The following is a 27,818-nucleotide window of genomic DNA, read 5'->3' as shown; positions in this document are numbered from 1 at the left end:
CAACCAGAGGGTTAGCATATCATAATCTCATAGAATTTTCCTTTTCTATATTTATAGGGTCTACCTGGAAATCCAGGGGAAAGAGGACCTCCTGGAAAACCAGTATGTAACTTTTCTTCCATGCTGCATCCCACAGAAGTTTTTGTCCTGCTGTTCTGTTCCCTTCTATCTCATTTATTTTCCTCCAGTACAAGTTGTCTCGAGGACGGTTCAGAGTTTTTTCTCTGCTGCTCTTCCCAGGAAAAAACAAAACAAAAACAAACAAACAAACAAAACCTAGGAACTATTAAAAAAATATAATAAAAACACCTACGATGGTTTGGAACAGTATGAAAATAACTGAATGTTCTGCACGCAAAAAAAAAGCCAAAATTGTAAAGGCAAATTATATATATATACTACAGTGTGCTATGAGCAAGTCCATGATCAAAAATACACAGAGGTCTCAGATATGATGTTCACTGATAATGTAAGGGAACTGGGTTTTTTTTTATCCCAAAAAGAAACTTATACCAGGGCACAGAATACACAGAGGTCTCAGATATGATGTTCATTGGTAATGTAAGAGAACTGGAATGTTTTTAGCCCAAAGAGAAACTTATACCAGGCCACAGATATGTTCAGGAAGATTTCCTACATTTACACCTTTTAATGTTGCCTGAATTTTTCACTCCACAGGGTACCTCACCCCTGCTCTCTCCAGAGGACATAAATCTCTTAGTGAAGGTAATCAGCTTCTGAGGACGGTGGGAGTTTATCTGAATGTTTGATTGAAACCTAACTAACACCATGCGATGGGAAAGTGTTAGAGCTAGAAGTGCAAAAGATGCCTTAAATTACTCCAGCAGAACTTGGAAATTGCAGGTCTCCTACTGACACAGCTGTTGGGACACACGAGGATGTGCTGGAGATCAAAACCCAGTGCTCTCCAGCAGCCAACACTAGTGATATGGTCTACAAAGATCTTTGTAACGTGGTTTAAGTTGTAAAAACTCTGAGACTTCTTTTTATCTCTTTGGGAGGCTTTCATTTCCAAGCAGGAATAACTACTGTGAAGTTGTATTACCTAAAGCAGAAAATGGAAACCACTTTAATCAAATGGCTGATCTTTCACACATACCTGCAAGTGACCACACTTCGCACTGTGGGTGCAAATTCAGTTTGCATAATGCCTCTAAAAGAATGCAGGTAATTAAGCCCATGTGCACCAGTGTTTCAAACATGGTGATCTGTCTGTCTGCTTTTACTCTCCATGTAGACAGTTGTCTGGAAAACGAGTCTCTGTTTGAGAGGTGCTGATTGCAAAATCTTTAAAGATTTACGTGGGCTGAGTTGGGAGATTTTTAAGCAGGTTTGAGACATGGAATGAAATCCTTCCTTATTGATTAGAAGAAACTAAAAAATTACTTCTTTTACTAACCACATTAACAAAATGACCCTTTCAAGATTGCTGCTTTGAAATGACTTCATTGAAGAGCTGTTTTTCTCAGGCAACACAGTATTTTTTTTCCAGAGAATTCACTATACTGTATTGTTTGGTATTTCTGATCAGGAGAGTAGCAAAAGACTGTTTCTCTGTTCTCTGTTTCTTGGGTATGGAATGTCATTTTGATGTTCTTTTTTTTTTTTTTTTTAAAAAAAAAACTTTTATCATGTTACAGTTGCACACACACAGCATATTCTTTATGTTTTTCACTCTGTACCTGGCCCAGCTTTACATATAGCATCACCTTCAGACTCCAGATGCAACTAAGGCTCGGTTGTTCTGTATATCTCTCAAGCTTTTACATTTTCAGTAGGAAAATATAAATGGAGGAACTGAGGTTCAGAAAGACATTTTACCCTGCAATTTCACAATGGATCATTGGCTGAGTTGGGAGTTGTACCAAGCTGACCTGGTGTCCCATTGTTTGGGCTATGTTGTCTTTCAGCCTTTCTGGTTCTGTGCTGCAACAATGCAGTTTTCCATATCCCTCTTAGCAGTAACTCAGCAACTTTTTGACTGATACAGATGGAGTATTCTTCAAGTAGTCTTGTAGATTATAAACAAAGCTTTTCTTGATAATGTTGCTTTGTGGCTATTTGATCTTGTTTCCTCAGTTTCTTGATTGTTAAGATCAGTTAAGAGCTGTCCAGAACACTCCAAGGGATCCTATGGAAGCTCAGCAACTGGTCCTCTCTCTCCTTTACACTAAGCTCACTTCACTGTACATCAACATAACCCAGCTCCTCTTGATGTGGTCAAAGTGCAGTGACCTACAGGTTATGCTAGCTCCCCACTGCTGCATTCATACTCAGCATCTGCAAGCTCTACTAGATACCTTCAGTCTGTTGCTAACTTCTTAATGTTCTCTCCTAGGATGTGTGCACTGAATGCCCGCCTGGCCCACCAGGACTGCCAGGCATCCCAGGTTTCAAAGGTGACAAAGGTCTCCGAGGACCACCAGGTAGAGACGGTCAGGATGGGAAAATGGTAAGAGAGCTAAGGAAGTGGTCATCCCTTGGGTTTGGTTTAACTATATCCCTTGGATATGCTTTACCCATTTTTTTTTTCCCCTAACAATATTTTTGCATGGTTGATTTTTATTTTTTTTCAGTTACAATGAACTGAATCTTTTATAGCTGTCTTTGAAGTCAATGGACTGGATCTCAGCTGCTTCAGAGAGCCATAAGGTCTCTTCTGAGCCTTTTCTCCAGATTAAACAATCCCAGTTCCCTCAGCCACTCTCATAAGACTTGTGCTCCAGACCCCTTGCAAACTTCACTGCTCTTCACTGGGCATGCCCAAAGCCTTAATGTCTTCCTTGTAGTGAGCAGCCAAAAACTGAACACAGTACACAAGGTGTGGCCTCACCAGAGTTGAATACAGTGACCAGCTTTCCTGGAGTCCTTTACCTTTCAGGACAGACTCCCAAGGGACCCTCTGTACCCGTGTCCTGAATAGTTCAAAGTCTCCTCTCCAGAAGTCCAAGCAGTTCTCTGTTTCTGAACAGCAGGTCTAGCAGGGCACCTCCCCTGGTAGGCTCTCTTACCATTTGCATCAGGAAGTTATCTCCCACACATTCTAGAAACCTCCTACTGCTTTTTCTGCTCTGTATTAAATTTCCAGCATATTTCAGGGAAGTTAAAGTCCCCCATGAGAACAAGGGCTGGTGATCACACAGCTTCTGCCAGCTGCTCGTAGAATAACTCATCCATCTCTTCATCTTAGCTAGGCAGTCTATAACAGACCCTCCACCAGGATGTCAGCCCTACTGACCCTTCCTCCTAATCCCTACCCACATAGACTTAACCTTATCATAGTGAGCCACAAGCTCAACAAATCAAAGCAGTCTCTAACATAGGAAGCCATGCCACCAAATCTCCTTTCTTGCCTTTTCATTCTGAAGAGCTTATAGCCCTCCATTGAGACATTCCAGTTGTGGGACCAATCCCACCATGTTTCAGTAATGACAACTAAGTCATAGTTTGCCTGCCATGCAGTGGCTGAGAGCTCCTCCTGTTTGTTGTCCATGGTGTGTCCATTGGTGTTGATGCACTTCAGCTGAGACCTTTGCCTCACTCCCAATCCTGTCATCCTGTCATTCCCCTAGACTCATCTTTAGTGAGCCTTATTTTATTCCCTTCCTATTTCACATCTAGTTTAAAACCATCTCAATGAGCTCTGCCATCTCCTGGCCTAGGATCTGTTTCCCCCTTTAAGACTGGTGAGACCCATCTGTAGCCATCAGGACAGGGACCTGGTAAGCCACTCCATGGTCAAAAAAACCAAAAACTCATGTGATTGCACCAGCCTATCAGCCACATATTTACGAGATGGGTTTTCCTGGACCTCTCAATAGCCCTTGCTGCCACTGAAGGGATAGAAAAAAACAGTACCTATCCACCCGTTCTTGTCCATCATCTACTCTGTAGGAGAAACCAAATAACCCAGAAGCTGTTTTTCAGTCATGTTCATTGTTCAGAAGGAGAAATAGCAGTGGTATGTGAAAGGAAAGTAGAGAACAGTGACTGAGGAGTGAGTGGAGTACATTGCTAATTGAGACATGATTATTACGTGGATTTTTTGCTGGCTACAAGGATGCCTAAGGGAAGTTTTGGGAGTAGCTATTGTTTAAGAGACACAGATTTTGCAGAGGACTTGAAATAAAGAATGGAGGTTAAGGGGTTTTAATAAATGACATGTGCTGAAATTAATCCCTTAACCTTTTCAATTATCTGTCAGGAAAGAGTGAGAATAAAAGTGATGGCCCTCTACCATCCAGAGATCCTGTATTATTTCACAACCCTAGAAAATCTTATTTAATGTTCTCTGTTTCAGTTTTCCTCCATCAGTCATGCTAGTAGATCTCTACATTTCTACTAAGTGGAAATAAGTGAGTGAAAAGATGTATGGTGTAACTGTGAATTTGACCCATTTGTCTATAGTGAGCTTTGATGCATCTCATTTGAGCTGCAAAGAGGAATTCGGAAGAAGAAAATCAAAACTTTACTTCTTCAGGAAACCAGCCACTCCTGTAAAAAGTCGCACAGAGAGTGTTATTCTAATTAATCAAGATCTTGACCACATTGTACCATATAGGTTTTGGCACTCTGGTTGTGGCTTCCCCTTGAGATTATGTGTTTCCAGCAGTGGCCAAGGCTGATATGTATAACCACAAAGATTTCCTAAGGGTTAGCTTGTTTGTAAAAGAGCCAACTACAGTGTTAGACATTATTGTAGGTTAACCAAGTGGCATACATAATGTGCTGATGAACCTTTCAATGCCATATGCAAAAAGATCTGTATAGTACATAGTGTATATAGGTGCTGGAGAATAGTTCAATCTGCAGTGCTGAGCATAAAAGTGGCCTGACCACCTTGGCTCCAGCACTGAGGATGACAGGCTCTGCCTTCTTAAAATGTAAGAAACTAGTATTTACCTCTACCTCTTCTGAATTGCAGGGAAATGCTGGTCCCAGAGGTCCTGCAGGCCCACCTGGACTGGATGGCCAAAAGGTTTGTTGATCTTTAGTGTTCTAAGCAGAAATTATCTGTGATTAGTTTGAGCACTGTTGACACAAGTTCTTGATAGGACCCATCTCTATATTAAGGAGCAGAACTGACTTATTGGTGGGCCCTGCGCTGGCATTTCAGTGGAGTAACATGGGTGCACAGAACTGCACAGCGATGTGACCACTGTTCCATTTAAATACAGTCTTCTATCATCCCTCTGTTCACAAAAACAAACAAAGAGAAATGAAACAAAGCAAAATGTAAAGTGTTTGATTCTTGATAAAGAATTTCATTTCACTAATATTTTGAGGAGAGACATGGAAATTAGAATCAACTGTCAGTCCAAATCAGGTGAGGAAGCAATTAAATCTTCAGCAAGTAACCCTCTTCCTGCATTGATTCTCTCCTTTCTATATCCCACATGTTGGAATCCCTTTAAATTAAAGCGTGGCCTTCAAATGCACCATGTGCAATATTTGCAGATCCATAGATCCTGAATGCTCCCTGAAATACACTGTAAAAAGAACGACTTGGTTCAGATGCATCTTTCTGCATCATGATTTAGGGATGTAGGCCAATATCAAGCACGATGTCTGAAGGATTCCAATAATATCACATTTTGAGCATTTCCCACAAATAGCTCTGTCAGCATTCTGTTCACAGTGCCAGTGCCTGGTCAGTCAAAACTTTTAAAACTACCTAATGTGAAATAAATCAAAACAAATCAATGGAGGAAGAAAGAGAAGAAATGAAGGCCACAGGTTTTCTACATACTTACCTGCATCCTGACCTACTGTCTAAAACAACTTCTACTATTTTAACATCTTTGTATTTGCACTTATTAGTGTAGGACAAACTAATACTGATTCATAAATTAATTTTAAATCTTGCAAATTAAAGTGTGCTGAAGATGAGCAGTACAGTCTCAAAAGCAAACATTAAGGCCAATCAAAATGAGAGTGCCTCCCAAGATTAAATTTTCAGAGGAATTAGCATCCATAAAGACAATAAGCAGTGGAAAACCCAGGTAGTCTGGGACTCTCATATGCTGCTTTTTTAATGCTATGCAAAAGTGGAGATCTGGGTAGCAAGACTGAATAGAATGGTTTGCATTGGAAGGGACCCCAAGATTATCTAGTTCCAACACCTTACTGTGGGCAAGGACACCTTCCACTGGGTTAGGTTGCCCAGGACCCCATCCAGCCTGGCCTTGAATACCTCGAGGGATGGGGTAACCACAGCTTCTCTGGACAACCTCTTCTAGAGCCTCACCATCCTCATAGTGAGTAATTTCTTCCTTATAGCTAATCTAAATCTAATCTCTTTTAGTTTAAGGCCACTACTCTTTCTCTTATCAGTATACGGTGTGCACCTTGATAAGGAATCCCTCTCCAACTTTACTGTAGGCCCCCTTCAGCTGCTGGAAGGCTGCTATAAGGTCTCTCTGTAGCCTTCTCCAGGCTGAGCAACCCCAACTCTCACTGCAAAGGCTCTTCACAACAACTTCTAAACCTGTTTAGTTGAAACCTGTCCAAGGAGGTTGTAGGTGCCCATCCCTGGGGGTATTCAAGGCCAGGCTGGATGTGGCTCTGGGCAGCCTGGTCTGGTGGTTGGCAACCCTGCACATAGCAGGGGGTTGAAACTGGATGATCATTGTGTTCCTTTTCAACCCAGGCCATTCTATGATTCTATGATGATGATCTATCAAACAACAAGACTTAGACTGTACATGTGCATAATATAAAATCAAATAATTGATAAATAATCTGGCTTGCACTCAGTGAACTGGCAAACTCATGGCGTTTGTTAAGAGCAAATATTGTGAAAGAAGAGACAAAGACAAAGGCTGTCACTGTGACTCCTTTCCAGATATTTGAGGAGGCTCCTCTTGGTGAAAAATCTAGAGAGCTCTGCAGCTTTGAAAGTGCAGTATGTTGTCTCTACCAGCACCATGCAAATGTGTATAACTCTCTCTTCCCTACTTGGCTCCTTGCTCTCATGTAATGAACCAGAGAATCATTTCAATGGCCTGCAATTCATTAGTGTCCTCTGTGTCATTCGTGTCATAATTTGTATACACAGCATCTCAGGTTTTTTTGCTGTGTGAAATTCATCTTGCCTGTAAGCAACTGCAAGCACTGATAATACAGGCATCTACTTCTGAGTTAGTTGCTTCTGCTCTGTTGTCAGAGACACAGGGAAATTGGAGGGCACATTCTGGGCATTAATTTTCTGACTGCACCTTAGAAATGCTGGTTTTGACATTGTTGGCCCTGAAGGCAAAAAAGATTAGTACCTGATGCTGTAGATGCCTTTAGTGGGCCGAATGATTCCTTACCAGAATCCCATTTAGTACATTGCCTAGCAGCCTTTTTATTTTTAAGGATGTTTATGTCCTCTTTGTGTCCCTAAGCCAAGAAAATGAAATTATATTTATATATATATAAGTAAAAGGCCATCCTGAGTCTGTTCAAAGACCATTTCCCCATATATTGCTAGCTCCTGCATTGATAGGGAAAATCACAGGCAGAATTTAATAGGAGCAGAAGCAGGGTTCAGTTCTTATTTCTGTATTTTATGCTCAGATGACCAAGTGCTTTATGAAATAAGTCAAAAAGCTAATAAAATACTGAATCTAAGTGACTTTCAGTGACTTTTTTTTCTCATTATCAAGGGTGCTAAAGGAGACCGTGGAATAACTGGGGATGCAGGAGAAAAAGGCGAACAGGTAAAAATTAACTATGCTTTCCAATAGTGCTTTGTTTGTGATTCCTTCTTCAACAGTTGCTCTAATGCTGAAAAATACAACTACTTGAAAAAAAGACAAGAAAGATGAAATTTGTCCATCACTGCTAAACCTTTACTTTATTAAGAGTGGGACCATAGAAGTCCTCCTCAGGATTCCCTTCCAGTCTCCAACTCAAATCTTCCCTGTATTGTGTTGCTGGATTCTAAGATGATTTTTTCCTCACCTCTTCATTCAATACATTCAGTTCTCTGCAGTACCCAACTTCTGTTCACTTCCTCAGCTAATATCTACATGAGGTCCAGGATACTAAACACCTCTGGACTGAAAAGGCCAGTTTTGCTATTAATCCTAGAAGTGATGGACTTTTATAGGATGTGCCACAGGAAAGAAAATAGTCTAAATTGTAGAAAGTGTTTGCACTTATTTTTGTCAAGGGCTGAGTCAGTAGTTTAAGGTGCAAATTCAGTCTTCAAAGAAAATTGTAGGATATTTTAAACGACATTGATTTCCAGCCTGGTCTTCTTCCACAATATTTGTTCTCAGCTCCTATTAACATTCCGTGAAATACATATTACAGAAAGTACACCCTAAATCTAACTGTATTCATTACTGAAGTGCGTACTTTGAAAACCAACACTTTGATTTAAAAAGCTGCAGTCCATTATTTCCTTATAACCAGCACTCTGTGTATTGTCGTATTTTGATGTTACCTCACAGTACCCAATGATCAATTAACCTACATACAAGTAGAAATATGAATAATGTATGAAGTCTCTGGTTTTGTTTCGCAGGGACACCCTGGAATGCCTGGCTTTGCAGGGGCTCCTGGAAACCCTGGCCCACCTGTAAGTTCCTCTGTTGCAAAGCAGATGGTCTTATATTTTCCTTACTAATAACAGTATCCACAGAAAGGGCCATTCTCACCTGCCTGCACACTGCATTTTCCTTTTCCAGTGGGTTCCTAATGGTCCCTTGAGTGTCATAGATTTCTCTGCTCATTATAATTGCTATTTAATACATCAGCCACTTTTCACTGATTGCTTCATCTCACTCTGTAAATTGATGCTAAGCTTCAGTCCCTCTCTTTATACAAGGCAATGATCATGAAAACTCTTCCACAGAGACTACTTAGGAGTTCATGTATAGGTGTTTACTTATAGGCAGAATAAGCTCTCAGCCAGGAACCAGCAGATCTAACAGTGATTTTGGTTTTCAGTTTTACGCAGTAATATGATAGTGAATTTTTCTCCAATTTTTGTATCCTCCAGATTGCTTTTGGATTAAGAGACCTTTTACTCGTGTCCTGCTGTGTCACAATTCTTATTTCTTGTTCTGCACTCTGCACAAATACAGTTATGCTTCTTTGCATATAGAAAGTCATAATACTGGATTGACATTGCAGAAGCAAGGCTGAAATAACTTGGCTCTCCTGCTTGTGATATCACCACTTGCAGTCTCCAGGAGCAGGGACTTTTCCTGAGCAAAGTGCTTTTCTTTCCAAACCTTCTGTCTTTGCCTATAGTCATTACTACTTACACTGCTGCTTGCAGAGCAATCTGACTGCTGTGATAAGGGTTTTCAGCATTTGTCTTTTATGGGAATCAGCATAGTCCCTTTAAAGCTGAGTTTACATTGTAACTCCTGAAGGACAGGAGGTACTGGAAAAAAAAAAGACCATGTTAAAATTAAAGACCATGTTAAGATTCTGCTTTCAGATAGTAGTGATGCCAAGAGGCCGCTGAATGCTTAGCCACCAGGACAACACATGAGGACCTTTTTGTGGGTCGTTTGCACTTCTGCAAGTTCATTTTAAGAAGCATATTTTTAGGAGAAACTGATAATATGGGAACATTTACTGCCACAGCCGTAGGTCTATTTTGGTAAGAATAAAATTCTTAAAGCTGTCCCATGACATCCTCATGGGAGTCACGAAGAGAGTGTGAATGGAGTCAACTGAAATGTGAAAAATAAAACTGATCTTGTCAAAGGAGAGCAAGTTGCAGTGTTCCAGTAGATTCTTTTTCCTGATGTGCCTTTTTCCTCTGTCTGCATGGACCTGTGGTTCTAGGGTGGTAGGGAACACTGACAAATGTACAAAATGTGTTAATTATTCATGTTATTTCTGCTTTGTTTTGTTTAGGGACCGGATGGGGCACCAGGACCAATAGGACCAGCAGGAAACCCAGGAGACATGGTAAGCTCTCGGCTATGTTTTTCAACACTAGCTTAACCTAGCTTTTTCTCTGTGAATAAAGCTGAGCTGGAACTGAAATAATGTCTTTTGAAAGCTTCCCACATTGTCCATTCTGAAACAACTCTATACCTGCAAGTAGGACCCACACAAATAACAACAGATTACTCTGTTCCTGTTGCTCCAAACTAGCCAGAATGAAATATCCAGTACATGGAACTTCTTCAGTGCATCCTTGCTTACCGTCTAAGGAGGTAGTTATACGTCTCATGTGTCCATCTTTGCTATTAACATCTTTTAGCCTCTGTGGCATAATGGCTTAATTTGTTAGGCTGGTGCATGACCCAGGATAACACTTGAATTGTGCCTGAGGACTGTCAAAACAAAACCAGCAACATTTTGAGGAATGCCACAGCACAGACTGCTTGGGTCCCGCACTTTTGGACCGCTTCTTGGCACCACTGCAAACACTTGCATGGGGGCAAACTTCAAGAAATGGATGAAGAATTTTCCTACTGCTGTTTCGTTTCAAGGTCATTCAGATTCTATTTTAAGGTAATGCATCAGAAATCTGTAGCAGAGAAGGATAATCTGATTGGAATCTGATTGATGCTTACGTAAGTGTGAAAAGGAAAAAAAATCATGATTTAGGACTGTGTAATTCTGTGATTAATTTCTGGAGCAGGGTGAGCAAGACACCTTTTGCACATCTGTTTCAATCATAAGGGACTCAACAACTGTCTTTCTGGTGGCTGCTGTGAAATCAGTCAGCACTACCATCAGAGAGGACACAGATTGCATGGACAAGCTGGCTGAACTTCCCTTTCAAACGGATGGTTAAGGCTGAAATAATTTGAAGGACCTCATACGCTTTTGTGAGACCTGTCTCCTATCCCTGGAGACATTCAAGTCAGGCTGGATGGGGATCTAGCTGTAGGTGTCCCTATTCATTGCAGAGGAGTTGGAATAGATGTCCTTTAAGGGTTCCCTTCCAAACAATTATATGATTCTATGAATAAGAGGATATTTCTCTCTTGGGGCAGTCAACAAGGCACTTCTCATATCTGCTGATTCAAGAGATATAAAATACAGACTTTCTGTTTTCTGGATGGACACTTCATCACAGAAGCTAAGCACTCAGTGCTAAATATAACTAAACTGAGGAAGAAAATACTGGTGATTTTAGTGGATTCTTTAATTGTAACAACTTATAAATAATACTGTATGTTTTTTTTTTGTAAAAACCTTCAAGTTTAAGCAGAAATGAAGTCAAGAAAACCTGAACACAGTATGATATGAGCTGCAAGACCAGATTCTCACAGTGGTGCCATGTCAAACATTGCGTTCAATCTTCATATGAGAAGCATCTGAGAAACTCATCTGAACCTTGGTGTTTCTACTTTCTTTCCAGGGTAAAGATGGCCCTCCAGGTCCACAAGGCCCACCAGGTGTTCCTGGACTTCCCGTGAGTGCAGTTCAGCTCCTTCTCTTTCAATACATAGAACTGTTTATAAGCATGTGTGGACATGAACCAAACAGATTCCTGAAGTGCTCTGAAAGCTGTGCATGATCTTTAAAGGGATACCTGTAATGTTGGTGCTATGTCCTTGGCCCAGGACATGATGAGTGCTGTATTTATCACTTCAGATCTAAGCGTTAAACTATCTGAAACAGGCTTGTTCCTCATCTGCCTGTTCATTTTTTAAAATTCTTTTTATTTTTTAAAATTATTTTTATTTTTTGCATAAATACTCTCATACAGAGCACAGAACTAATGTAATAACACCAGTGTAAGGCAATAAGAATTCATAGTCAGGAATACAAGCTTCCTCTCAATCCATAGCTGAAATGATTCCTTTGCACTGACTCAAGTGCATCTGGGGCATAAACACTTTTCTTCTGGAAAAGGCATTGATACAAAATTTAGTTTTGTTTTCTTTTTTCCTTATTGGTGTAGGGCTAGAGTTATTTGCAGTGTAAAGTAGCTTAGGTGAATGCCATTATAATGGTATTATAATGATTTATAAGAGTTGTCTTTAGAAACCTCTTTTAACACTGTTAACATGCTCACCTTGCTGAGAAGAAAGAAGCCCTTAGAATTGCCATATTGAATAGGGAAAAAGCACAAAGTGTTTCCCTATGGAAATGTGACAGAAAAAGTTTATGTCTGAACTATAGTAATAACAGAATTTCTGGAGCATTGGGCAAAATTAAATACAGTCACAATGAAGCAGAGGTGCTATTTTGAGTTTTCATATTGACACAAGTATACCAATCTCTCCCATAAACTCCTTGTTATACCTCGCTATGCGTTTCATTAACAGGGCATTGCTGGGAATGATGGCAAAGATGGCAAGCCAGGATCTCTTGGAGAACCGGTAATGTAATTTAAAGGTGCTTCACACAGGCAATCACAGACCACATCCAGTTATTACTTTTGTAGCTGCTTATCTATGGGCTCAATGGGGGCAGGAAATCTGTTGGCATATCTTTTTCTAACACCAGAGGGGCTGTATTGTCTCGAGCAATTTGTACGATTCACTCTGGAATTCTTGAAAAGAAACTGGGTTCTTTTACAACTACCATAAATACTCCAAAACATTGTGATTCCATCTTTACAAGTACTGCAAATATTACAGAGAAAGAAGATTCTCTTGTAACATGTAATCTAAGGATTGCATTTTAAGGTAGAAGATTATGGAGCATAAAAAGTTTAGAGGAGGCGTCTTAAAAGAAAGCCTTTTCTGAGTTACTCTGTAATGGTTCTGTTGTCCAGGATTAGAGAGGTTTATATTTGATGTTCTCCACTTGGTCTATGCTTGCATTTATTGAAGGCAAAAACAAAAAAAGCTGAGCCATGAAGTTGTCAGCCAAAAGGAAATGTTAATAAATTGAGCAGTGAATGTAATTCCTTACCACTGTGTTTCTTAGAAGAAGAATGTGCTTTCAGTGTCTGGCATTGCCAGCCTCTTTCTGTGCCTTGTCAAATGGGACTTAGTCCTTCTGTAAAAAGCCAAGTCCCCAGTCATTTAGGGGAATGGAGAAATGCTTGTGACAACAGCTGCAACAAACATGCTTCCAACTGCTTCCAACAAAACAGCTGGTTTCCGTGTGCACATACTGATTTTGTACGTGCTGACCAGGTATTGCTGTAGTTGTGTGCATTATTCCTCTGAAATAAAAACATTGTGAAGGTGCATCTATCCAAAGGTGTAAATATCTTTGAAGTTCGAAGTGTATGTTCATGGCGGTGCAGATGTAGAAATGTCTCTGCCTTGTTTCCAATAGGGAAAACCTGGAGAACCAGGCCTCCCAGGTCAGGAGGGTGCCAGAGGCTTACCGGTAGGTTCTGTCCCGTAACTCTTCTGTACTGTAGCTAGGAAGCTTTTGATGGAGGATGACAACTCTTAATGATGTGAACATCTATTGTTGGTGACATAGACAGTAAGACTGAGTACACCTGCAGTAAGCTTGTGGATGACACCAAGCTGTGTGGTGTCCTGCACTTGCCGAAGGGATGGGTTGCCATTCAGAGGCACCTTGATAGGTTTGAGAGGTGCCCATGAGAATCTCAAGTTCAGCAATGCCGAGGGCAAGGTCCTGAAGCTGGGCTGGGGCAATCCCAAGCACAAATGTAGGCTGGGCAATGAGTGGATAGAGAGTGACCCTGAGGAGGAGGACTTCTGGGAAGGTTATTAAGTTCATGTTCAAGATAGAACATTCTCACTGCTTCAAGTGTTAGTGTAATGGGCAATTATTTAATTCTCTTTTTCAGGGTTTCAAAGGACAGAGAGGAGATACAGGTCCCCCAGGTCCACGGGTAAGCAACATGCACTGCCTGCATGATGGTCCTTTATAGAAAGGTGGTGTGAATTGAAGTTCTGCTCCTAGTTAAGGTGAGGCAACTGGTAGATCTGAGTCACCTGAAACTGCATTTGAGAAAGACATGCATGAGAAATTTTCACGGGAGGCCTCCAAACAACATTCTACTTGTAAAATTACTGATATAGAGGGTGAGGAACCTTACTTCAGCTATTGAATGTGAATTCAATGAATTCAGCAGAAATGCCTAAGACATGCAGAATATGTTCAGAGCAAAACATAAAGAAATGAGTGCAGAAATGACTTTAGCCATTTGGCTTACTTGCCTATTCATAACGAAGCTCAAAACTCAAGTCCTGCATGTTAGCTTGTTCTCATTTCTGAGCAATGCAGTACAAAATGTTCCTTAATGTAGACAGTGGAATACAAAACTGAATTTCTCTCTGCTTATTTAATGCTGATTCTCCATGGGGAAGGAAAATACTTTGCTTGGAGTACCTTAGCTGAGCAATCCAGTGCTGGAGCTGCTCATCTTTTCTTCATTACAGTAGTTCCTATACGATGTGTATGTTGGTGGGTTTTAGTTACTACACTAGCAGCAATAAATATCCTGCTGGAAAGCACTGTACTGCCCTGTGCATCACTATCAGAAGATGCTTCTGAATTCTTTTTAAAAGCTGTGTGTCACATATGATACACAAGGTTTTTATTGTCTTTAGAAATTCCTGACTGAGCTCAGTTGAAACTCCACACCACTTGCAGTGGTGTTACTGTTCTGCCATTGACCTTGAGCTGATATCTCTTTTTTTTTTTTGCTGAATTGCAGGGGGAACCAGGTGCGACAGGTCCTGCTGGGCGTGAGGGGCCACCAGGGAAGGACGTAAGTGTACTATTTTGGGCAGACATTCATCTTCTCGCTGACAAATGAAAAAAAAATCATTCACGATGACCCCTCCCTAAAAACAACTGCAGAAACTGAAATAAAGGGTAAATTATTGCAGCAGTGCATAGGAAATGATTTGTATGAAGCTCATTAGAGTACCGACAAATTTGAGGGCTTTCCTCACCACTCAGCTTCTGACACATAAATATCAGGGATATCTTTGGAAAAGGAGGGAGAGCTATACTGTCTGAATCACAGGCTGTGCTGTTCAGCCATAGACCTGTTTTCTGCCACTGCTCTCCAAACTGTGTTTCATTCTGAAGATCCCACTGGGCCAGGGTTCGTTCCACTTGCTCTGCATGCATAGTAAGGTGGAACCTTACTGCATGCATAGCTGAAGCACAATCTATGACATACTTGTGGAATAAGATGCTGCTGCTCAGAGCAAAGAGAGATGGTACAGACAGATCCTTATTTGCGTCAAATGCAGTCACATAGCAAACTCTCTGGAGAGCACAACTGAAGCAGCATCCTGCAGCAGCTGCTCAGCAATGTACTGAGTGGCTGATATGCCAGTGTCATGGGATCTGGGGAAGTGGTTTCTCCCTTGCACCCTATCACTGAAAAGCTGTTGTGTTGTCAATAGTACTCAACAAAGTAAAATGGAAGATAGGTCCAGGGGAACCCCTCAGAGAATGTAGGAACAGCTTAAGGCTTGCTTAAGGGAGAGCGAAGGACTTCCAGTCCCTGAGGAATCCATCTTTAATATCAGATGATGCCAATGGGTTCTGCTTGTGATCAGACTGCACTGGGTGATAAATGTTTGAAATTCAAGAAGCTAGTCATACATAACTGGAAGGGGCCAGTGAAGCTTTTCTCGTTTTTCCTTAATACATGAACAGTTTAATTTAATAGGAGAAGTTTAAAATGATGGCTTGTTTGTCTCCCTATCAGATCTTTCCTACTCACTACTTTTACTTCCTACTTTTCTTCATTTTAGGGTGATACTGGCCCCATAGGACCACAGGGCCCTCGAGGGCTCAGAGGGCAGCCGGTGAGTTTTTCTCCTGATAAGCAGTTTCTGGAGGTACACTGTATTTAGTGGGGATGTTCTGCAGTCCAGACCTGTGGTTTGGAAGAAGAATGCTATGCAAGATCCAAGTGTTGTTTGGTGAAATCCTACCTAAATTTGGGAAAAACAAAGAACTAGATTGATGGAAACTGATGGGGACTAATATGGAGCACAAAGTAATGCTAGTTTCTGACTTGTGTAGGAAAGATAGTTTAATGATTTCTACCAAGATTGCAATATCAGAAGTGATTGTATTCCAGACTTGCCACTGGAATATCACTCCTTATCGCATGGCCTCTGCACGTGGTTTTCAAAGGCAGATAGTAGTTGCAGGTAACCATATTGGGATATCTGGGATCCTGTTGTGATACTTTTCATTTTTGTCATACCTTCTATAATTTATCCTGATTATAAAAAATTAAAAAAAAAAAAAAAAAAGAAAAAAAAAAGCATCGTTTTGAGAAAAAACATTTGTTTAATTGAACACTTGTAGAGCTTGATTAAATCTTCAGTAGAGAAATGGCAATTTAGTTAACATTTCTGAAAGCATCATCTGGAATGGCTGAGAAATTACTTGTATTAATTTAATAGGCTTTTCAATTCTCTTTTAAAATTCAATCCTTTCCAAATTTGAATGCATATCTCAGTGCTGAACATGAGCACATCTTTAATGTGTTTATAATAAGGGTGATTTCTTTGCCTTCTGCTAGTGATCTGCTAGTGAAACATTCTACAACATGTTCTGTAATCAGGGCAAAGTGCTGATTCAGCCAGCAATTCCAGGAGCTGGAATGGCAGATCTCTTGTAGCTGAGAGGGTAGGGAGATATATTACACTGTAGGAACATATGGAAAGCTCCTCTGTCTACCTGATAATTTATCTCGTTATTTCTGCATTGCTAGCATCATTCACTAATGGGTCATGCCCCTTCACAACACCACAAATGCATAAACATGTTTGAGAAAATGGAAGTTATCACCATTCCAAAACATATTCTTCTTCAGAGGAGAGCTACATGGATTTTTGTATGGCCAAGGGCAAAGTATCAGTTTCTTTTGTTGTTCATCTGCTTTGTTTCTTTATTAAAGAACATGAGGTATGATTTTGAATATCAACAGTAAAAAGGCTGGTCTATACCATCAATCCAGTGCAATGGTGAGCACATCTGAAAAGTGGTTTGCAGAACCTATCTTAGTCATTGGAAACAGGAATTCTTTGAACAAAAGTAGGTTTGGGGTGATCTGGAGGTATCTGTTGGCCAGTGCAGATTGTTTTCATGTTGATCATGGAGTTGCCAGGAGTTTGTCAAACACTGACTAATGGAGCTGCCATAGTAGGTAGCTCCATCTGTACAGGATTCATGTGAAAAGAATAAGGGTGAAGAGACAGAGAAGGAGTGCTAGTTTGCTCCTGTTCACATTAGGGGGTCTGGGTCCTCATCTCTGACTTTTTATCTAAAGATGTGGTCAGCCATGCAGTCATAGATGCAGAAGTTGTGGGGTTAATAAAAAATAGGACATCCTCACTCTGTAATCTGCCAAGAGGGAAGGTTGGAAAATGTTAAAGAAATCCTTGCTGGTATAGCAGCAGGTGGATACTTCTATTGATCATAGTATATTTTGTTTCACTAACCTTTTTTCTTTTCACCTTAGGGCAAGAATGGATTGCCTGGATCTGCAGGAGAACCTGGCCCAGCAGGTAACCCAGTAAGTACCACAAAGGAAAATTCATCCAGCTAGCAGTTATGTCAGGGAGAGGTGACTGATGAAGTATAGATGGGGTGGTTTATGTGTAGCTACTTGAAGTCTGTCAAATTGCCATGTCTGAAGGTAGAGGTCAGTGACCTGAAAATCATTGACTAGCCATAATATCAGAGGGGTTTTGGCTACATTCCTGGAATTGAGCTGCTAGCTGGGTCATTTAAAAAAAAAAAAGAAAAAAAAAAAAAAGAAAAAAAAAGAAAAAAAGGAAATGATTGATTACCTGGCATGGAGAAAAGATTGGCATGCCTCATCTTTACCAGTTGATTTAATTTTGTCAAGCAGAGACTCTGCAGCCAGTGGAGAGCTGTCACAAGAAAGGAGAGGGCTTCAGGGAGTTGGCAGGCTGCCATGGAGGAACAGCAGCATAGAGAAATTCTCCCCAGGCACATGGGGGAAGAGCAGGTAGTGGGCAGTAAACCAAGATCATGGAGCAGAATGAATCCCCCGGGGCCATCCTGTGTGGAAGAACAGAATGGTAATGAAGTGCTGTAAGGAGCACAGAAAGAAGAGTTTTTCTCTGTAATGCTGCTGAAAATTGTTCAGTATTCAGCACATCCATGCAAGTGAACCTTTCTGTCCAGCATCACCTTTTGCAGTTCTGGGCTTTTCTTTCCCTTTGCCCACCTAGACATTACATCTTGTTGGTCTGGTAAATTCTAAAAGGAACAAAGACATAACACAAGGAATCTGAAAAATATTGCAGTGGGATTCCCCTCATCTTTGTAATACTCTGCCCTTGCAGTACCAGAAAGTAACCTCAGCATTGTTGCTGACATTTGCCCTGAGGATGTTTCTGTGAAGATCATCAGAGGGCTGGAGCACCTCCCCTACGGGGACAGGCTGACAGAGCTGGAGAAGAGAAGGCTCTGAGGAGATCTTATAGCAGCTTTCCAGTACCTGCAGGGGGCCTACAGGAAAACTGGGAAGGGACTTTTTGTAAGCGTAGGTAGTGACAGGATGAGAGGAAATGGTTTTAAATTGAAAGAACTTAGATTTAGATTATTGGAAGGCATTCTTTACTGTGAGGGTTGTGAGACACTGGAACAGGTTGCCCGGTGAGGTTGTGGATGCCCCCTCCCTGGAAGCTATTGAAGGCCAGGCTGGATGGGGCTGTGAGCAACCTGGTCTAGTGGGAGGTGTCCCTGCCTGCAGCAGAGAAGTTGGAACTGGATGATCTTAAAGGTCCCTTCTAACCCAAACCATTCTATGATCATATGATTCTTTGCTGCCAAGATGTCTTCTCCTAAAATTTCACAGAGAAGTAAATAACACCTTTAATGCATGGGTTGGTGATAGCAGGCAGATTACAGGTGGGATAGAAGTAATGCAGTCTACCAGCCTTTTTGCAGCCAAAAATCATTGCTACTGCTTTTTTTTTGTCCTTGCTGCAACTCATTACCTTGCCTAAACCATTGCCATTGCTTCTTACCATATGGATTGCCTCTGTTGCCCATTCAATCTTCATTTCTTCTCATCATGCCTACCTACCCTCGCTATGTCTTTTGCCTTTTACTGCTTTTTGACTGTGTGGGTTGCTACTCAATGTTTTTTCCAAGGTTGCTAGGGTTCTGGAATGCTCTGTGAGTGCCAAACAGGGGCTAGTTTTTGGTCATCCTCATGTAATTCCATTACCTACTTAGAGAGTCAGATAGTGACCCACAGTTTTTTCAGGCACCTTCCTGCACAAACACAGAACTAAAGCACTCTCTGCTTCAGAGGATTTACACTCCAAAAATAACATAAGAGATTGAAAAAGGATAAAGTCAGATGGATGAGAAAGGGGAAACAATGACAGTATTGGTCAGCAGAACAGACAGTCTTCTCATCAGAATCCTTCTCTGTCATTAAAATGAATCCTCTCTCCTTCATAAAGGTTATTATGAGAAGTGCTTCCATGTACAGAACACTAGTCCATTTATTTCCAGCCTTGTCTGGAAATGCAATGATTTCCTTTGCAATGTAGTATGACAAGCCAACATATTATATTTCTGTTTGAAGAAAATGAGAAGTGAGAAAGATGATTGTGACAATGAGGGTTTCTTTTCCACCACATGAGTTGCTGTATCACTGCTGACTTGTAGTCACAACACTTGCCAGGAACCTGCTCCTTTTATTTGACAGTGCCCATACTGCTCAACAGTGCTCACGCTTAAGCCGGTGTACAGCAATACAACAAACCCCCTGTAATCTCCAGATTTTTCTCATGGTTGCATCATATACTTTGAGTCACTGCCTACTTGAAAGCCATGTGCTTGGTTCCTTGTTAGCACAAGACAAACCTAAAACAAAGGCAAGTTTTATTCTAAGAAGAAAAGTTGCATTATGAATTAGGTGTCAAACAAAGTTGTGAAAGAAAAGGTTACAAAAAAAAATCCCTTACAAAAAATCAGAAGTATATGTGAAATGGATCTGTTTCCCGAATTGACATTTAAGCTGCCCTGATCTGTAAGAAGAAGGGACAGTTTGGCAGAATATCACAAGAGATAAGTAAAAGGCAGACGTTTCTTGAATTGAAGCTGAAAAGAAGAGCAAAGGAGCAGCTCAGTAACTGTTGTCTGCTAAATGTATTCTCGGATTTGAACGATATGACCATCTGCACTGCTTTCCTGCTGTTGTGCATCACAGCATTTCCACAGCCACACCAACACATTATAAGCCATACTGCAGCAGAAGTAGCTGGTGAACACACCTCCTGTCACTTCCACAACTGTCACTTCCTTATCAACCTTTCACAGGGACCCCACACAACTTGTTAATAATGCAGACCTGCTATCTGCAATCTGCTTTTCTTTGTTTTGCCTTTTCTTGTTGGTTTTGGGAGTCTTGCTGCTACAGTGAGAGATTTCCCCATTCCAATGTATCTGCAAATGCATGCTCTGGAAAAGAGATGTTGGAAAAAGGACTGCTAGTGTCTCCCTCCTTTCTGTCCAAAGGGTCCTAAAGGAAATAAAGGAGAAAATGGCAGCCCAGGACTCCCTGGCTTCATAGGACCCCGAGGACCACCTGTAAGTATGGTTGGGGATGGATTAGAGCTGCTAATTGCCTGCTTTTATGTGCTGGACAGTGAAGATAGGACAGTTATCTTCAATTAGGTAGAAAACATAGGCAGGAGATATCACAGATCCAGAAGCCATATGCGTCACTTCAGAAGAAAACTGGACTGCAGAGACTGGCATTACTCTTATGGGAAAACACCTGTGACCCCGTTTGAGGAAGTGGTTCTTGTCAGTCAGCACTGGTATTATGTGCATTAATTGGGCTGGTTCATCACTGCTCTTTACATGGGCATGGGGTTACTCAGACTTTGTCTCTGCATGAATCCCAGAATGGCTAAATAGGGAATTTTTAAGTGATGATAGTATTAAAGTTATTCTTGATATTCCCTGTTCCCAGGAAAATTCTTCTGTTACCTTCAACGGAGGTACATCACAATTAAAATATTCAGATAGCTCCCAGAGTGATCTAAAATAAAACCTATTCATGTGAAAGTATCACATCTTTGAAATTCAATATCTTTAGCCCTACCAAGGCAAGAAAAATATGTTACATTCTACTTGAAGTATGGAAAAGATTGAATGTTAGGTAAATGTTTTCATTTTCATTTCTAACTCTGGTGCGACAAAATTAGATTTTAATTGTTTTCATGTCAATCTAGCAGAAATGAGTCTTTCACAGGATGAATCATTTTTTTTTTCTTCTTTTTTTTTTTTTTTTAATTTAAGGATTGAAAAGGGAGTCTTGTGATGAGGAGAAAGGCATATTTCTCCGGAAAATTAATTTAAGGCAGCAAATGCAGTGGCCATTTAAAGCTGAAGTGGCCCTAAGGAACATTCAAGAGGGTCTGATGCTGCCTAATTGGAGCTGATGTGATCACACATCTGTGATTAGTTACACTGCTCATGCAGACACAGATGTGTTCTAGTGCAGTGGAAGCAATTCTGTGTATTTTCAGGTTATGGAAAAAACACTCTAATGCATACATGCATTAGAGCTATGATCACATCTGTGAATTGTAAATGCATCCTTCCATTCATAGTATAGGAAAGCGGATAGAATTTTAGCAGCGTGCTTCAGGACTGCAGTGACTTTTTTTTTTTTTTTTTTTTTTTTTTTCTGACTGAAATGCTAAAATGCAAAGATTGTTCTGCCTTATTGGCACATCATAAATGAAGGGTATAGAAAGAAATCCTGATGGAGTGCTTATTTAAGTTGTGATTATTTTATGTAGCTCTAAAATATGGGCAAGTTTTCAGACTCAAGAGTTTCTTTATCCATGGCTCAATATCTCGTATCCAGCTACTGTTGTACAGGATAACACCTCTCCTTAACAAACATGCTTCCTTTACATCTTTAGACTATTATGGCTATACCATTGGCACTTCCCAAGCTAAATGGGCTGGAATAGATGGTCTCAGTGTTTTTTTCCAACTGTAATGATTCTATAATTCTATGACTCCATGATTAAACCAGTCGAAGTGAAGCTTATGATGCTTTGTGAAATATCTGTAAGAAAAAGGAATACAATTTTTGAAAGCAGGAACACACTTTCCTTCTAGGTTTTCCTTCTATTTATAAACATTTACACTGTGTACAGACTTCTAAAAAATTACAAATCAGGACGTGCCTTTCCAGGAATGACCTATAGCAGTAGACTAATGTTAAATATTCCAAACTCACTTCTGTGTGGCAGAAAACTTGTGCTCTAGACACAAAGCGAAACTCGTGGATAAAAGGTAGGTTCTGTCTTCCAAGTCTGCAATATGGTGCTAAATTCACTCTCTGTACTCTCAGGGTGATCCAGGAGAAAAAGGCCCTCCAGGAAAGGAGGTAAGTTGGATTCCCAGTTGTTTCAGAACAGTGCTGATGTCTCAGGAAAAAAAAACAAACAGGGATGCCACCTGGGTTACATCAAAATGCTTGGATTTCTTTTTGCTTGATTTTCTTTACATTTGAAAACAAACAGTGATCTCAGAGATCTATGGGACCAACATGGAAATATATTTTCTCCAGGTCTCAGTAATCATTGTGAATACATGTGCTTTATTACTTATTATGATTCTTTCATGATAACCCTTATTTTGTTGCAGGGTGCACCAGGGAAACCAGGTGAACCTGGATCCAAAGGAGAGAGGGTAGGTTGGAGTGTAATATTAATCATTTCTTTATGGATGCCACATCCCTGCATGTGTTCAAAGCCAGGCTGGATGGGGCCCTAGGCAACCTGGTCTATTGTATGGTTTAGTGCTTGGCAGCCCTGACTGGGGCAGGGGAGTTGGAACTAGATCTTTGAGGTCCCTTCCAAACCAAGCCATTCTATGATTCTATGGCTCATTACATTGAAATTGAGAGCAGTTTTGAGTACGGGCTGGGGAAGAGATCATTTAAGAGTGAGATATGGCCTGTAGAGATCTTATACCCTCCCCCTTTCCTCCCAGCCCTCTCTTTAATCATTCAGTGTCAGTAATAATTTGTGGATCATTTGTAATTCACCAGATGTTGTATTCAGGAACTGCCAGCTCAGCTGTTTGTGTTTTGCAGTGCAGTGGAAATCAGAAGTTTGCCTTTTATTTTGCGGTGGTAAGATCAGATTATTTGTTTTTTTTTGCTTAGGGAGAGCCTGGCATCAAAGGTGAAAAAGGTCCTCCAGGAGAAAAGGGCCCTCCAGGTGAGCCTGGGATACCTGGTCATAAAGGCCATCCAGGTCTGATGGGACCCCACGGACCACCAGGAGACAGTGGGCAAGTTGGACCTCCTGGTCCCCCAGGACAGCCAGGATTTCCAGGACCACGGGTAAGGCTGCCAGATAAGGGCTTTGTGCTATGGTGGGAAATCAGAAAAGCTTCTAAGGTTGCGGTAGGGCTGGGAGAAACCAGAGCAAGTATGTGCTGCAAAAGGGAGACAGCATTTTTCTCTCTCATCTCTTGATACATAAAAAACAGACCTATGTTTTCTGGGGGTACTGGATTAAACTGGATTAAAGAACTGAACAATTCAGACCGACAGCCAAGGAGGCCACTCTGACTCCTTATAACCATAACAGCCTAAATCAGGTCATGCAACTATGCCCATGCATACCTGGAGTCCAAAAAAGCTTCTTGCTATATGGGTGTTAATGCTTAGTGTTTCATACAGAGGTCTTATGTCTTCCTGTGCTGCCGGTTGCTATGAGAGACAAAGTGCTGAGCCACGGAAAGGTCACTGCTCTATTCCTGGAAATTTTGGAGTCAGCTCATCAGAATTCATGAAATCCTACTTTCATTTAATATTCTTTTCTTTTTTCTAATGGGAAACAATCTGGCTATTGAAAGTGCCTGAGGGTAATGTATGTACAAGAATGAGAACGACGACTGACCTGACATTAGTGAAGCTGATATGTCCATCCTGAGACTGAATTGGAGATTACCTCAGGGGGGGTAATAACTAGTAAAGTAATCTCCAGTAATGTGAATGCTGGGTAAACTTTAAACAAAACATTTTTTTTTTCGCGTCTCAGCAACACAGAGATTTGATGCTATCCAGTGATGATTATGGAGACTTGCAACTAATAGAGTTAAAATGTCAAAAGATAATATGTAAGCCTTCAAATTATGTTCCACAATGATGTTTGCTTATTGGGATATTCACTGAGAGCCATTACAAGTGGTTAGTAGTAAGGACAAAATTGCTGCTTTTGTCACTATCAAACACATATTTTCCTTACACAGAATTGCTGTGGGAAGAAGGCAGCAAATGGATCAACTCCATCCTTATTAGCAATTTACTGGTTAAAATTGAAATGTCTCTTGGCTATTTAATAAAAATCTAAATTTCTTACTGGAGAACAACTTCTGATTCTGAAGACTTTATTAAGGTTTTGTAAACAGAGGAGACTGTATGCATTATTATATGTTAGAAGTATTAAGTCTGAGGGACAAAAACCACTTTCATATAAATTTACAGAAGAAAGCAAGCTGATGAGAAATATTTTCTAACAGATGGAAAGAACAATTTTCATTTAAAAAAAAAAAGGATTTTTCAAGTGAAACATATCACTGTACAAAGGAAAATATTTGATCTTGTTGGTTCAAGATTATTTTTGAAACAGAGCTAAAATAATTCTTTAGTGTTTGTGAAATATGCGAAGACATGTGTCTAATTTCCCTAAAACCATTTTTTATGTTCTTGGAAGGCCTCGGCCAAAAATATTCTCCTTCTAGTCCACCAAAAATGCTTTCATCAGTTTTTCAAGTGGACACACAGTGTTACTACGTATCTCTAAGTTTTAATGGGTATTACATCTGTTTAAGAGCACTGTCACAGGAAGGAGTTGAGAGAGGTGACAGAAGGCACTAATCCATGGAGGATGGACCAGGACCGGGCAGCCCTGTCTCCCTGCCTCCTTTCAACAGCTTGCAGCCAGGCTGAACCTTGTGTGTGCTTGGAAGAATGGGTAAATGTGTAGATTGGCTGTTGTTCTGCTGAGATAAGGCCTGTCAGCGTGCCGTACATCCAGTATCGGTGCCTGTACCTACTTTGGGTATTTACCTTAACTATCCTGGAGGAAACTTGCAGTGCTGAAGAAAGAGACAGGCTTTCCGCAGTGGCCATGTGGAGCAGAAGTCTCCTGATCCAATTTCTATTACTCATCCTAATAGTGTATAGAGAGATTTTATGAAGGCCAGATTGGGTGGGAGCCCTGGGCAGCTTGTGGCAACCCTGCCCATGGCAAGGTGTTGGAGCTCAATGATCTTTAAGATCCCTTCCAATCTAAGCTGTTCTATGATTCTATGACTTTATGATTTAGCCTCCAACCAGGATCCCTCCTTACACTATTGAGTCCACGGCTTGCAAACAGCATGGAAATTATGGATGATTTGAATTCCTTTATATTCTTCTTCTTCCAAGTCTCTGCAGCCTTGTGTGTGTACTGGGTGAAGAAATGCCATCCTCTAGTCCCTTCATCTAAAGTTTCATTTTCACATCCCCAGGCTGTGATTATTATATTGTGTTACTACTACAATTATTACTCCCTAGGGGGAACCTCCGTCTCTAGAGACTCTGAGAAGACTCATCCAAGAGGAGTTAGCTAAGCAGCTAGATGGTAAGTAATTAGCTCTGAGAAGCCAGCAGACAGATCTGAGAGCATGAAAGATAACTTTCCATAGCTGTGGTGTTACAGCTAACACCTGAAACTCTTCTGCTTATGGAAGGCATTGTTGCAACAAGTCTCCTGGAAGACACATTTGTGTAAAATGACATTTGATGCCCACCAGTAAAAGGAGAGCATGTAGAGTGGATGTAGGCTGCTGTTTTTCTCAAAGTATTTGAATTCCAGGCCAATATTGACAGTGAATATCTACAGTGAATTGCAGAGCTGTTGTGCTTCTCTACACACAGATCTTGAAGTGGCAGAAACATATCCAAGCACATTTTCCTCCATTCTAGAGATCATGGTGAAATTAGGTGATTTGTTTGAAGGAGTTTATTTACATGTTCTCAGAATTTGATTTCCATCCCAGCCTAATAGCAGTCAAGAGTTTCCATCACTGAAGAGAACATAGAAAACCCTTTTCCTTTCATTCTGTTGGATGTTTTTGTGATGCTAAGTGTGTCTAAAGAGCCCTCAAGGCTGCTAAGATTTTGCATTTGAAAGCTGTGAGCAATGTGGCTGCATGGAATTCAGATGATATGTTGACACAGGGATCTGCTTTAGTTATGATTTCTGATTTCCCAGGCAGGGTACATTGGCTGATAAGTACATTGGCTTTCAGTCCATTTGTGTAACAGCCCAGAACAAGAAAAGAAAGCTTTCTCCCTAAAGAGCTGCCACATAGCATCCCACTGCATAGCAGAAGCAGTGGAAACATTCTTCTTTTCAGATCAGCTATGATCTGAGTTTTACAGAAATCCACCAGCTGTATTGTTAAATAAAAGGACGTTCAGATCCTCCTTGAACAAGGAACAGAGATAAGTGTTTAGGATTGTGCATGATATTCAAGAGCAGTATGAAACTATGGAGAAATTAAGCTGAAATCATTTCCAGAACGTATGGTACTATCATGGTGTTTGGGAAAGGGTTATGTGGCAACAACAAATGAATGGTCCTGAAAATTTCATCAGTTCCCTATTTGGACTTTACTGGATCAATGTTTCCATCTCTCCATCATTTGGAGCACTGATATTCTTGTCTAATAAACTCCGTTCCCCTCTGTTCACAGCAAAGTTAGCCTATCTCTTGGCTCAGATACCGCCTGCACATGTGAAAGCATCCCATGGCAGACCAGGACCTCCTGGTCCCCCTGGGAAAGAAGGACTACCAGGAAGAACTGGCCCTCCAGGAGAGCCTGGACGACCTGGGCAGACTGGATCTGAAGGACCACCTGGACCCATTGGACCCAAGGGTGAGCAAATCTTGGTGTGTTTAGAAAATCCAATAAAGAGATATGTCCAGCATGGCAGGGGACTGGAGCTTGATGATCCTTGAAGTCTCTTCCAACCCAAGCTATTCTACAATTCTATGTTCTTCAGCGCAGCCACTGAGTACCAGAAAGAATATCCTGAGGAGTGGTGTGAGAAGCAGTTCTGGTGAAACGCTAGGAAATGAAGCAAACTGAAAAGGATTTTGCTCTATTAATTTTTAAAGGAAAAATTAATACTTTAAATTGATTAAGCTATTTATCTGCTTTTTTTCTCCCTAAGAATTGTAATTTCTGAAAGCCTCGATCATCTCAACACAAACATCCCATAGCTTGCCAGATATCCAAGCGACCTGGGAATACCTAGGACCTGAATTTGCATCACAGTCTTACTCGCCTAGGGCAGATTTTATTGAGATGTTGCAGTGATATAAGCAATAAGCTGAAATTGCTTAACGATCTTGGTATTCACCTCTTCTCTTAATAGCATCAAAGTAGTACTCAAAACTCTTGATAGAAGCTGCCTCAGTCTTTTAAAGCAGATTTTGTGGATGTGACCAGCAACTGCAGAGTGTGTTTTACCTTCAGTCAGAATTGAAGTGGGTTAGGTCTTCATTCCCACTTATTCCCTTTCTCAGAGGAGTGACAACAATTAGGAACTATTTTTTTTTAGCAAATATGTTGGTTTAAGTGTGGATAAAAGACCTGTGGTAGTTTGTTCCATAGATAAGGCTTATTAATTAATTGTTGTCTTTTTCCCCTCTCTACAGGAGAAAGAGGAGCAAAGGGTGAGAAAGGAGATGCTGGCATTGGCCAGAGAGGTGAAATAGGTCCTCCAGGAATTCCAGGTATGTTTTTTTCAGAAAGCTACACACACACCCACAAAAGTGTATATATATATATATATATATATATATATATATATATATATATATATATATAAAACT

The 27,818-nt window shown here is 40.7% G+C and overlaps 1 protein-coding gene across 1 annotated transcript in view; it reads left to right on the top strand.

The window, feature by feature from the left end:
* COL22A1 (collagen type XXII alpha 1 chain) overlaps positions 1–27,818 on the top strand; it is a 197,340-nt gene that overhangs the window by 168,136 nt on the left and 1,386 nt on the right. The window contains exons 42-62 of the mRNA XM_042869694.1: positions 58–102; positions 679–726; positions 2,360–2,473; positions 4,946–4,999; positions 7,671–7,724; positions 8,537–8,590; positions 9,886–9,939; positions 11,348–11,401; positions 12,261–12,314; positions 13,225–13,278; positions 13,712–13,756; positions 14,585–14,638; positions 15,642–15,695; positions 17,366–17,419; positions 20,410–20,481; positions 22,268–22,303; positions 22,564–22,608; positions 23,087–23,266; positions 25,490–25,556; positions 26,674–26,856; positions 27,642–27,719. Of these exons, the coding sequence (XP_042725628.1) occupies positions 58–102; positions 679–726; positions 2,360–2,473; positions 4,946–4,999; positions 7,671–7,724; positions 8,537–8,590; positions 9,886–9,939; positions 11,348–11,401; positions 12,261–12,314; positions 13,225–13,278; positions 13,712–13,756; positions 14,585–14,638; positions 15,642–15,695; positions 17,366–17,419; positions 20,410–20,481; positions 22,268–22,303; positions 22,564–22,608; positions 23,087–23,266; positions 25,490–25,556; positions 26,674–26,856; positions 27,642–27,719 (1,453 nt within the window). The remainder of the gene's footprint in view (positions 1–57; positions 103–678; positions 727–2,359; positions 2,474–4,945; positions 5,000–7,670; positions 7,725–8,536; positions 8,591–9,885; positions 9,940–11,347; positions 11,402–12,260; positions 12,315–13,224; positions 13,279–13,711; positions 13,757–14,584; positions 14,639–15,641; positions 15,696–17,365; positions 17,420–20,409; positions 20,482–22,267; positions 22,304–22,563; positions 22,609–23,086; positions 23,267–25,489; positions 25,557–26,673; positions 26,857–27,641; positions 27,720–27,818) is intronic.

The sequence above is a fragment of the Lagopus leucura genome, unplaced genomic scaffold (assembly GCF_019238085.1).
Source record: "Lagopus leucura isolate 7727_CA_CO unplaced genomic scaffold, USGS_WTPT01 Super-Scaffold_100002, whole genome shotgun sequence".
NCBI classification, from domain to species: Eukaryota; Metazoa; Chordata; class Aves; order Galliformes; family Phasianidae; genus Lagopus; species Lagopus leucura.
The sequence above is the reverse complement of the archived record's forward strand: the minus strand, read 5'-3'. Positions and strand labels throughout refer to the sequence as shown.